This window comes from Juglans microcarpa x Juglans regia, chromosome 4D, assembly GCF_004785595.1.
Source record: "Juglans microcarpa x Juglans regia isolate MS1-56 chromosome 4D, Jm3101_v1.0, whole genome shotgun sequence".
Lineage (NCBI taxonomy): Eukaryota > Viridiplantae > Streptophyta > Magnoliopsida > Fagales > Juglandaceae > Juglans > Juglans microcarpa x Juglans regia.
This window is the reverse complement of record NC_054600.1, coordinates 32986243-32999640: the sequence shown is the minus strand read 5'-3', so window position 1 is coordinate 32999640 and position 13398 is coordinate 32986243. Positions and strand designations below refer to the sequence as shown.

At 32.1% G+C, this 13398-nt stretch overlaps 1 protein-coding gene across 1 annotated transcript; it reads right to left on the bottom strand.

Annotated features, from left to right (window-relative positions):
• Positions 1 to 2255: 2255 nt before the first annotated feature.
• On the bottom strand, positions 2256 to 3983 carry LOC121261189 (BURP domain protein RD22). The gene is made up of 3 exons (XM_041163424.1): positions 3823 to 3983; positions 3571 to 3679; positions 2256 to 3385 (listed from the first exon to the last, which is right to left on the bottom strand). The coding sequence occupies exons 1-3, from the start codon at positions 3973 to 3975 to the stop codon at positions 2451 to 2453; spliced, it is 1197 nt and encodes a 398-aa protein (XP_041019358.1). The 5' UTR covers positions 3976 to 3983; the 3' UTR covers positions 2256 to 2450.
• Between the last annotated feature and the right edge of the window lie 9415 nt (positions 3984 to 13398).

The window sequence follows — 13398 nt, the reverse complement described above, 5'->3', positions numbered from 1 at the left end:
ATTTTTAAATATTTTTAGATATTTTCTTCCAAAATATCATTTAAACAAAATATTTTCAATTTCAAATCTTTCATTTTTTCATCTAATCATTATAATTTTTCCAAAATTCAAAACAAAATATATAAAAAATACTAATTTTTCAAATTTTAAAATAAAAATATTTAAATTTTATAATTTTTTATTTAATTTTTTTCTCTCTTTTATTAAATTCAATAAAACATTTTAATTCAAACTATTTATTAATTCTAACGCCCTCAAAAGTCACGCCAAAATTGGACATGGCTGTTAGAGTAGAAGACGAGAGAATGCAGATGAGAAGGCATTAACAGAACAGAATATGATTCTCATCTTATATTGAATGTGTACTGCTGTGTGTGTATATATACATTGTGAAAAGGAATAAAAAGGGAATAAAAGGGAATATAATCTGTTACATGTAACCGTACGTAGACAGCAACAACTTAAAGTCCCTACGGTATTTACGAAGGAATGCATATCTGCTGTTTGAGGTATTGTTCAGCTCACATACAACTAAGGTACATCAATGGTATCTGTTCTAATAATGGCAGCCTAGAGGGGGCAGCAAGGAATTCCCTTTTTGTCTCCCTTACATTGGACAGTCCTTTTAATATTACTTAGGAAACTGTAACTGTAAGCTGTATTTTCTCTAAAAAGGATCATTTTCTTTAAATTTTTCAGACGGGTAAGATCTATTCTTATATTTTCTTTCCAATTAAGTTTGGTCACCTTTAAATAAATTGACTTATCCCATATTTATCATTTTCTTTATTTTTTTCATGAACTTAAAAGATGGACTACTCAAAATAATTAATATGGCAACTATCTTAAAGGTAACCGAAAACAATGTGAGGCAGAGCTACAGAGAACATATAAAGAAAAAGAGGGATAATTAATTGTGATATAGAACTATTTACTAAGGACTACTGACTGGTGTTTGAAAGAAAATTTAAAAGTGGACCATGGTTGTGTTGTTTATAAGTCATTGTTAGGGAAAAGTAGGCCTTATCTATTCTTGGAAATGTGCTCAGTGAGTGAGAATTGCTGTGGTCCATCCTATCATGAAGAGCGTCCAGAATAATCCGCTCGGTTTGACCGCACATCACTTTTTGTGTTTTTATTTTTTCTTTATTTTTTTAATATTTTTAAATATTTTTAAAAAATAAAAAAAAATACACCAATATACTTAAAATTACATCATTTATTATTAAATAAAAAAAAATTACTGAATAGTCAAACCGAATGATATAATTGAGACAGCAAAGTAGCATTTTTCAATCAAGAATCCCAAATGATCTGACTCCCAATTAATGGCATATATAATGGTGCGGCACTCTTGAAGAAATGCACTCCAAAAATTAATAATCGCATTCATAGTGTTATGACCTTTGGTGGGTAGGGTACTAGTTATTACATATTGGAGGTTCTGGTGAGATGACAGGCCTCCTATTTTTCATTGATGGATTTCTACTACATCAAGTTACTTTTAGGTATTCTTTATATATTTTATTGATGTAATTGATTAAAATAATTATTTTATATTAAAAAATACGTAACCAGTTATATTAATTAAAAGTAATAAAATTTTTATTTTTCATTTTCCATTGCAAAGACAGAAATGAGCAAATGAAATATGACAAGTACGGCCCGTTGAAGCATTAATGCGTTTAAGTTATATCTTCTCCACAGTTCAGTTTAGTTTGCAGTATGGTTGCCATGTGTTTTTAAACAACTCAAGGAGTGTAACAAATTGATCATGGCACATCATGTGTTCGATCTATCATTAAATTATGCATGTTGACCTTAAATATCGATCAACCAGATTGATGCGATAATCCTCCTTGCAGACTTGCAGTGGTGGTAATTTCCCTAGCTTTTCTGAGACTTGGCTACCACTAGGTTTGCCTCCGGCTAGCTCGTGCAAGCTGGTATATGGTATGCCTTTGACTTGGCATGTTTATGTCTGGAGGACGAAAGATGAGTGTTAATTTGTCAGTACAAACCTGAGAGGAGGTTAATTGGTCGTGTGCTTCATGAATTTGGGTGAGGTCTGATCTCTGTTCTTTTAAAAAATGCCGAAGTTTCTTTTCTGTCGAACACCTTGGAGTACATATATATATATATATATGTATATATATCGGTATGCTATGAAGCAACAAGACGATCTTTCTATTGGTTTACCATTTACAGACACTACTTTGATTCACCACCCAGCCATTGAAGATCGAAAACGTCACAAAAAAACCATAGGATGTATTTTATTGAATATTTATTAGTGTATACATATGCATCATACACGACTATAGCAGAATCAAACATTTAGTATAGTAACTAAATGTAGCAGCCTAGTATCGAAGTACATAAAAAAGAGAGTTTCAAATCAAGTACTGTCGCAATCCAAACCATCACAAGTGAACACGTCCTAGAGAATTCTAGTTGGCTGTCCAGACAACATGATCCTCGGGAAGGAAATGGCAGACAGGAACAGTTCCTGGCTTAACTTTGAGAACTTGGAAGGCCAAATGTTTCGGGTTCCACGCTGATGTGTCTGTATGGCATATTGCTACAGCTTTGGCTTTGGTCCCATCATCACCCACTAATGGCACCAGGTAAGCCCTTGTGGTATTGGTTTCATGGCAGTAAAAGACGGCATATGCATAGTTCTGTTTATGGCATGCAACAGCTTTGTCGCCCGCCATCTTCTTCACTCCTGGTACTATGGTATACTTTTGCATCTGGGTTTCTTTTCCCCCCTCTGTAGATATTGCCTGGACATTTTTCCCGAGTTTGGAAGTGCTGAAATCGACCATTGACTCTAACGATGTTGCACAGTATACTTCCTCTCCTTTAATGCCCGGCTTTTCACATACTTTAATTGTATTCTCCATCATGTCAGCTTCTACTGATCTGTGTTTCACTGAAAACGTGTTCAGAATCTCTGGCAGCTTGTTAGATGAAAAGGGAATTGATTCAGCAACTTGGCGGGGCAAAAAAGTTGCTTCGTTTGAGTTTTTAGTGAAGAGCAAATTCATTTTTGTGCCAGGATGCAAGTCCTTTTCTAAGAAGAAAAGAGCTACGTTGGGATCATCATGGAGTTGGTTCTCCGTGGCAGCATATTGATATTGGAACGGATTTCCCTTTGGTTGTACTACAACATGCACAGGCTTTCCCTTGTGACCAGTGTTCACAGACACTCCTCCTTTGCCAACGCCGACATTGGTTCCCTTCCCAGGCTTTCCCGTGTCCACCCCGACACCTTTGCCTCCAACATTCACATGGGTGCCACCTCCGGGCTTTCCTTTTCCAGCATCAACATTTACACCACCCTTCCCTACATTGACAGAAGTGCTTTTCTCATCCTTGAGGTCTGCATGATCATTAGCAACATGAGTTAGTAGAACTTGAAGATAAGAGATTTTCCATAATTCGGAAATGCTCAATATTCAACTTCCAGATAAAAGAAATATGAGGACAGAAGTGTATTACTTCAGTGGAAAATATTTTAAAAGATCATTTCCTCTCTTGGCCTCTCAGATTGTACTATATACCAACCTTCAGGTTGTAGAAGATCACTGATGGCTTTAGGCATCGGAGTGCTTGGAAGCACGGAGTGCCAGTAATCTTCAGGAGTCGGAGCAGCATGGCTAGCCACCAGTGCAAGCTACAAAATACAAATACTCGTTTAAATCCTTAAAAAAGCATTTAAATTTTCTTGGAACATTATAAAAAAGCATTGAAATCAGAAAGAAAAGCCTACTGAAAGACTATATATATATATATATATATATATATATAAAAGCTTACAGTGAGAAAGCTGAAAATGCAAAAGAAATGGATCTCCATTAAGCTGTGGATTGTAACAAAGGAAAATGTACAGGGAGAAATTAAAAGACCTGAATAGAAGAGCTCTCTGCAGGTTGGAAATTTATAAGGGAAATTGTTGTGGAGAAGATTCATTGTGAAGCTAGAAACCAGTATCATGCATATCAACCGGCTTAATTACTTCAACTGCCCCCGGCTCGCTCACTTTAAAGTTCATTTATGTCAATTCGGACAGGTGGAGAAAGATAAGGAGAGAGTCGGCGAGTAAAACAGTAGACAAACGTACAAACGTCACGAACGACATATGTTTTGAAGCTAATTAATTTGCAGTTGTGTTCAACAATTCACGGCATAAGACTAGCTACGTCCTAGCAATTAACACGACATGAAAAACAAAAGCGGTTGTCAGTTGCTCCTGTTTGGACTAAGGAAATATGGGCGCCAGCCATGGAGCGGAGCAATCTTAATTACATCGATCTGACCTTCGAATCTAACTGAACAAACAACCACCAAAATTTATGAGGGTTTAGTAGGAGTTGCCAGTCGTCATCTTTCATGAATCATGATCAAGTTACGCCGATTCGTGCGAATTTTTCGGATTTTAAAGATTGATGCTGATGACTTGTGCGCTACCTATACAGAGAACAATAATGTTATATATTAGAAGCACCTAGAATGCCAATCACCAATATATCGGTGATTACCCTTAATAATATAACTCCATTTTCAACATATTTTCGTCATCATGTACTGTATATATATATATATATATCCATCAACAACTTCTATTTATATCAATGACATGATGATAATATTATATATAACAACTGTTACTTATATACAGAGATTACATACAAATAAACTTACGAACTAATATAGTATCATGATATTCGTTAAATTTATTTTATAATAAAAATAATTTTATAATATGACGTATCACATCAAATTATAAATTTATAAATTTATTTTTTTATAATTCTTCTGTATTTAAAATATTTTTCATATATATACGAATAATATTTCACAATCTGAAATAGTACAACAAAACATCATGACGAACAAAGCTTCCTGATTTCTACATGGTCGTAACTATCATCGATGTACTGCATGTAATGTTTTGAATACCGTACCGGACGTCGTACAGGTCAAGGCACTGGAACGAAATATTTCGGTATCAGTACCGTTTCAGGATAACATTTCGAGATAACGTTTCGGAATAGTCGATATATAAATAAATTATATATATAAATATATATAAAAATTATATTTCAAAATAATAATCTATATATAAATAAATTATATATAAATACATATATATAAATTATAAATAATCTAATCTGAATTAAGGATTAAAAAATAAGCTTGTAATTTAAAAAAATAAAAAAAAATATAAACTAAAATATCGGTAAGTATCAGTCGATACAATTAATATTTTAATCGATATAGAATAAATACAATATCTGTACTGACCAGACGGCCGAAATAAAAAATTTTGACCGTATCGATTGATACAGTACAAAATTTAAAATACTGATTGCATGGCCTTTTCTTCCTGCATCACGATAAGCGTAAAGAAATATAGTATGACGGGAGATCATCGTGATCCACAGAACAATAATAATGGCAAATATTACGTCACTACATGATTAAAGTAGTATTTCGTAGACAGATAAGTACGTACATTGATTTTGGAGGTGTCGTATAAATCCACCAAAAGCTTTGGAGAAAGCTTCCAAAATATATAGATAATTAAGAGTCATAAAAATGCGTGAATTAGTAGCTATCTTAATAATAATTAATTCTCAAGCTCTCAATTCGATGGGTACGTACATGTATGTAGTCATGAAAGTGAAGTAAAGTTAAATGAATGGCTCAGAATGGATATGATTAATGCGAGGGGGGGGGGGGGGGGGTGGTGTTGTTCTAGGTTTGCCAGCGATGTAAATGAGCCATCTAAGAGTATTCTCATATCATATCTTATTTCACTTTATCTCTATCCCATACCATTTCTTCTTTTAAAATTTTGATTTAAGAGATATACAACAGGACGAAGAGGACGTACGCACGGCTCTTTCGGCGTTGAAACAGAAGAGTGCGGGGATGGGAATAGGAAATGAAGTGGGTAGGTTAAAGAAAGTGGGAAAAACTGACTCCACCATTAATTGTTTGCTTTAATAACATTGTCCAGAAAGATAAAGTAGTAATCATTTCACACTTGTACGTACTTTCATCCGTCAGAAAATTATCTTTTTTCTTTTTTAACGAAGATGAGGCGGATGGCATCCATTGTAAGTAATATTTATGATAGGCCTCGCTTTTTACGCAATGACATCATAACAATTACATAAAAGACTCCTAATGAGATGAGATTTGACTCCAAGGTATTCTGATAAAGAAACCATAAACGTTACAAATTGCGCAATGTAGTGGGACAGTACTACTGGAATCGATATATTTCTATGACTGGGTTTTTTCTCTGGTCCAGCGCCAGCAAAGAGGGGTTGGTTAGTAACTTGGTATATATAGATCTAAAATAAATTTAAAAGAATTATATAGATCTAAATCTATCGTTATTTAATAATTTTTGTCAATATATATATATATAGACATTAATTTATAAGTAGTGGAACTCGTATATATTAATTAGTATATAAATATAGATTGCGTTGGGCCAAGCCAGCCACGGTCTGGGCCAGCAAAATGACTGTCATAAATATGGGCACTTAAACGTCAGTACATCAAGGCCCAAAACAAGCATAGTGGGCCACGAGGGTATTAAAGTTTGCCATACATGTCCAGGCATAAAACTGGGCCTAAAGGTTGTGTAAAACTTAGACTTACTCCAATAAGCCCGAGGTTACGCACGCACGACCTAAATTGCATTTTGCATATTTGAGTTTTGATCCGAGCCAACGTACGTGCGGCGTAACTAGATAGAGCTTGTTAGGGTCAGATTTTAAAAGCTACAACGTCATAATCTTCTCCTTATAATTTCCATATAATACATACAATTACTGATCGAGTTGAGCCAAACTATGCCCAACCCGTACTACCAAACAGATCTTTTGAATTTGCTTATAATTGCTTGGTAAAAGCTCCAGAGATTCGTGATGATGAAGCCATGCTTGGGCATCTTTGTTGGCTATATAGCTGTTTTTTTTTTTTTTTTAATTAATTTTTCGGGGTAGGCCGGGTTTCATTTTCAAAGGCTTAATTTGATCCCTATCATCTTGGTGGGCTAGCGCACTATCTTCATCTTTTTCCCCCCCCCCTCTCTCTCATCTTAGAATGCGCGCAGCATCTTGATCAGGTCATGAGGTGTATCTAAAAACATCCCTTTCTCCCACTTATTTCTCTTTTTTTTTTTTTTTAATTTTATTGCTTGTATATAAGACGGCCTCTTGTTATATATGTTGGTAAATCTTTGGTGGGCATGGTGTCATTCACCCACTAATTTAAAAAGAAATGTCCTCGTTTCCAGCTTCCTTTATATATAGCTAGATAGATAGATAGATAGATAGATAGATAGATAGTTCACGAGAGAGTACATGATTCTTTTGGGGTTAATTGGCAAACAAGTGTTGGTGGGGCGGTTTCCATAACAAATAGTTTCATCCTAATTTATGGGATCTTTGCAAGTAAATTATATATATATATATATATTGCAAGCTTCATCCCCACAAACTGTCTAACCAAGTATATATAATTCCAAATATATATTCGTACAATATTCGAGAGAAATTGATATCATCAAGGTTAAGTAAATTATTGATAGTAGTGTGAAACCAAACAACACGCGACAAAATCACGAGCATGGTAATTCCTTGTGTCGGTCATTATTAGGCGTTTTTATCTGCCCTTTCGTTCGTCCATTTTTATCATATACAAATCATTGTGGATTTATCTATTTTCTTTCTTTCTTTTTTCCGTGAGTAAAAGCAAAGATGGGATCTTTGTCACCATCAATGTTGGAAACAGAGTGGAGATAACTGGCTGGGAATACTTACAACCATGAGTGTGTGGACGCGACCCAATATAGATGCATGCCAGAATATTGTGGACATCATAATATATAGTTTTCACTGTGTTGTACTTTCCAAACTTCTTATTGGAAAATAGACAACAGGATTTAAAAGATTGTGGGCACAACATATTTCTTATATATATATATATATATATATATATAGAGAGAGAGAGAGAGAGAGAGTTTTGTTCATGATCACCGAGATGTTTGGTTAACGTACAAACTTTCCATTAAGAAAATAGAGAGGATGATCAGGAGAAAGGTTCTGGTGGTGTTGGTGTTGGTGGATATCATCATCATCATTCAGGCTTTGCACACGAGATGATCAGTGTCACGATCAACTCACCTAACTTCTCCCCCAACCCCAAATTAGCATTCTTAATTAGATTAGTCTTCAAACTCAATCATCATCAGCTTGCTTCTTGGGTGGCCTTTAATTAAGGACTTTGTGAGTAAGCATGCATGTTTCAAGACTATTACAGGCACAGGTAAGATTCAAAGGTAAAATAAAAAGCATTTACTCGTGGATTCACGTGCGGAGTGGTGCTAGCTGCTTTATGGTGTAAAATCCACTGTACAAATGTTTTCCATATGTTTTTTATTTTTTTTTAGAAAAATAATTTAGTCACAAGAGAGTTACACAAAAATAAATTTACAAAACGACATGATTTGATATGGTACGATAGAATATTATAAAATTATTTTTATTGTAAAGTAGATTTAACGGATCATATGAAAGAATGCTATTTTATATGTTTACTTTTGTATAATTCTATTTTTTTATGTCTGTAGTACTTCTTTTTTTTCTTGTCTCAATATAGCTAAAAACTTCAATTTTTTTTTAAGAGTATATTGCCCTCAGCACTTGTTTGAGTTTCGGTTTTTATGTAAATACATCCTATTTAAAATAGATTTGTAAAAGGAATTGTAAATATATTATTAACCATATTTGAAAACAAGCCATGCATGTTGTTTAAAATATAGGGAGTGTCTCCTGTATTTAGTATCTCATAAAAATATAAAAGACAATCTCTGAAATTGATAGGGATTTATTATTTTAAGGCTAATAAGTGTACGTACTTGGGAATTATAAAAATATTTCTAAAGTTGCAATTGTTACCTTGGAAATATTCATTACTTGATGATCAGCAAATTAATGTGAGTATAAGCTTATGAACAAGTTCATGAGATCTGTAGTAGTGGTGATATACAATTAAACCACATATGATAAAGATAAATGATTGTTGTCGTTGTGAGTGCGCAAACGTTATACAGTCATTTTAAAAAAATAAATAAATACGAGATTTATATGAAAAGAAATTAACTTTTTAATAATAAATTTTATTTTTTTTAAATAATTACATAATACTTATGTATTCTGTGATAATATGAAATAAAAGTTATCGGCATCTTCGAATCAAGAAAAAAGGGTTTTGGACAAATGTGCTTTAAATCGTAGAAAAAGCTTCATCCCCCACAAACTGTCTAATCAAGCTTTGAATTATAAATAAACTGGTTATAGGGCTCGTGAAAACTTTTTTTTTTTTTTTTTTTTTAAAAAAAGAGTGGGGGAAAAAAGGTTCAGAGAAATGAAAGGTGATGACCCACACTGATTCTGTCTCTTATACAGCTGCTCCATGTGGGAGGGGTGGATGGAAGAAATATTTCTCGTAAAGTCCTCAGACTCTTTGGAGCTTTGTCGAGTCGAGATTGCTTGGATTGAGTTTTGTTTCTCTAATTTTATATATTGTTATTCCACAGCATGTCTCTGTCAAATAGATACTATCTTATTTGCACGATGATACTTGATGGAACATAAAGTGTTTTGTTTTGTTTATAAAGGCTCTAAAAGCTTTCATTCGAACTTATTTAATAGGCAATATGTAATCATTAGCTAGGGAGAGAAGAACCCAGGAAAGTTTCCATGTATCCAAACTCCTCCACATGTATATAATATATATATATATATATATATATATATTATATTTTGGACAATCAAAACCTATATATATATATATATATATATATATATATTATATGTGGACAATCAAAACCTATTGTTCTATGACATATAGCATATAAACTGTGGAATTTATTTGTTCAACCAGCCTGCATGTGGCTGAAAACGAATACAAAGTAATTACTTTTTTAATATTCAGCAGATCGTGAAGAGGTTTATAATAACTTAATTCATAAAATCGATTCAATAAGAAATGATTGTTTATTTATCATAAACATATCCAATATTTTATCTATATATAATGTGAGATTATTTATCAACATCCTCCCTTGCGTGCACGCTAGTATTTTTTTCTAGTTCTTGTCCCTAGATAAATAGTATGGACTCCCAATTCGTCCAATGACAAATTCTGATACTATAAAAAATCTAAACACTACTTATAGTTTCAATGAAGATTTTCCTCACTTGTCCATTGATCATTGATAAGAATATATACAATAATAACAAAGCTATTTATAGTAAGTATACTGAGATTGTGTCTGTGATCTATTTACAATAAATACAGAATTATGACAGCCATGATTCTAGGATGAAAATCATCTCAGTTGACTTATGCTTGATCTATGCAATCTTCTTTAATATATAGATCTCATCATCACAGTTATCAATTTTTCTAATCGCACCATTAATAATGGTAATAATTAATTTAGTTTAATTAATTTTTTTCTCCAATTTTTGTAAAAAAATATTTAGTTCTTCTGAGCACTCTCTATTTTATTGGTATGGCAAGACTTGATCATTTGTAAGAGATTTTAATTTTTAATTTATCTAATAAATCAACTCTTGTCACGTTAATTATAATTTTTATTCTTATAACATATAGTTGATTCATATATATATATATATGTATGATAAAGACTAATTTGAAACCATGCATGCACGTTTTGCACTGAAAGAAACGAAGACAACTAGCTAGTATATATGCCAGTGGATCCAGGGCATTTTTTGGGGATATATTATCTTTACAGTTGTTCATGTAGAATCTTAGATCGATCAATTTCCAAATCAGCTACTTTACATTGATTAATCTCTCTCTAAGGATTAAAATACGTATATATAGATAAACAAATTAAGAAAAAGGTAAAAATATTAAAAGAAATGAATCGGAAAAAGAAGACATCCAACTTCTTAATTCCGAGTTAAACCATTACTCTAATAACCTATTTACAAGTCTACAACCGACCTATATTATAATTTTCCTGATTGTTTGCTTTATAGATTGTATTCTAGGTACTTCATCTTTACTCGAGAAATACTAGTACGGTTAGAAAAATATTTTATAGGCGGATTTAATTAGACAAAATCAAATTATTTCATTTCATATAATCATTATAATTTTTTCAAACTTTTATATAAAATATAATAAATAATTCAATTATTTTAAATATCAACACAACTTTAAATAAAACATCTCATCTCATCTCATTTCATCTGAAATATGTAACTAAACGAAGCTAACAATAAATATACAAACTGACATAGTTTCATATAACACGTTAAATCTATTTTATAATAAAAATAATTTTACAGTCTAACGTACAATATTAAGCCACGTTAATTTTTCAATTTACTTTTATAAAATATCTTTGTAATTAAATTATTTATCTACTTATATGAATGTTGATTATGCTGCTGCTTTTAACAAATTAAACCACTTTCGGAAAGTGGAAAAAAAAAATTTTTTTGGGTGTTAGTTCTCCATTTTCTCGAATTGAAAGGGAAGGGGGCGGGGCATGCATTTTAAACGGGTCTAGACTTCACAATGAAAGTCACTCTCATCTTTAGACTTTTTATTGCTTCACCGTGGATCTTTCCCCATTGACATATCAGATTATATATATAATGATATCATCATGTCCGATCGAGTGCTTGAACTTTTAATATAGTTCAAGTACTTCCAAAGTGACATCCTCTAATTACTAATTCCTCCTTTACTTGTGCCCCAGCACATGAGGCCCACTTAATTTCATGATGATTAGATTGATTATATTATTTAATTAAATCCACAGGATTAAGTACGTTTCATAATGCTTTATTGGTTTAATTATGTCTAATCAAAGTAAGATGCAAAAGATTGTCAACTAAACCTACTAATTAGAGTACTTTATTATGTTAAAGTTATCACGCGGGTCTTTATTTTCTTTAGATAATTATGGGTGTAATCACTGATTTTCTCATTTAGTTACCCTTTTTAATATTATAAATTAAAGCTTTTTTCATATATATTTTTTTCCGCTTCGAGTTCGAATGAAACCCTAAATTACGAAAACAATGAACTGATAAAATTAAAAAATAAAAATAAAATAAATAGCAAATGAGAGACATAATTAATGCAATTTGTTGCAAAAGGTGTATGTATGTGTTTGATTTATTGGAATGATCAATATATATGTTATGTTCGTGATATTCCAAACGAGTAATGACAGACAAAATTTCTTTTATAATCATGTTTTAAACTAGCTGAGTACTTTTATAAAATGATTTTTATTTAAAATACAGTTACGTATGCGTTAATCATTTTCCATTCTAAATTGCAAGGAATTGTTGATTGGCAAAATCTTCCATTGCATATATATGTTTGTTGGTTTCTTGTGTTTAAACTATATATATGTACACATGCAGACCCATTTCCGGATCGATTATCGGTACACTTAATTTGACAATTTAATTCGCTTTGGAGGAGCAATTCTACGTGATCATGAGGTCTACTTGCAACAAACATGATATGTTTCTCTTTGTATTTTGTTTATCTCTTTTTTTTTTAATAAAAGAAATAGGTTATTGGACTTATGTCTCTAGCTGGTTGGTTGGATACCTATCTTTTTATGGAGGATGAGTCGGGGTTGGTTGGGATACCTAATACCCTTTCCTCTTTTAGAGATAGGGCTGTGTTTTATCTCTATTTTATACAGAGAATGTTACTCTCTTATGAGAAGTTTAGATAATATTTGTCGTAAAGTAATTTGTGTGTGGGAGGCATACAATAGATGTGTAGTTTGGCTTGTATTCAGAATTTTTTCTATATTGACTCGTCACAGATGTAACTTCATTTATAAATGAAATAAATTTTATTTTTTATAAAAATATATATATATATATATATATATATATATATATATATATATATATGATGCACAGCGGCCGCCGAATTATTGATAAATCTTTTAGGAAAAATAATTAACAAAGGACGTTATAGTAGTAGTGGAACCATCAATTGGCACTTTCTGCGTGAGATTCCATATGGGTAGGAGATAATATTTCCTCTAGTTCTTTAATTCATTATCTTTTATTTTTTATTTTATTTTTTCTTGTAGTGAAACTTTAATATGATGATGAAACCACGATATAGCTAGGCTAGGGCCTGATCTATAGTCGGATTATGATCATTTATAAGCGAGAAAAAAACATATTTTAATGTAATAATATGTAGACTATAATCAAATGGTAAATTGACTAAATGCCAAAGTAGCTAGCTAGTGGTAATTAGGTTTTTTTGAAAACCAATTAAGATTAC

What these genes read in the sequence shown, in the direction of transcription:
- LOC121261189 (XM_041163424.1), bottom strand. Translation starts at nt 3,975, where the DNA reads ATGAATCTTCTCCACAACAATTTCCCTTATAAATTTCCAACCTGCAGA. An exon ending in GCATTTTCAGCTTTCTCACT is followed by an intron (nt 3,680 to 3,822) that starts GTAAGCTTTTAT and finishes TGTATTTTGTAG; the next exon opens with CTTGCACTGGTGGCTAGCCA. An exon ending in TGATCTTCTACAACCTGAAG is followed by an intron (nt 3,386 to 3,570) that starts GTTGGTATATAG and finishes ATGATCATGCAG; the next exon opens with ACCTCAAGGATGAGAAAAGC.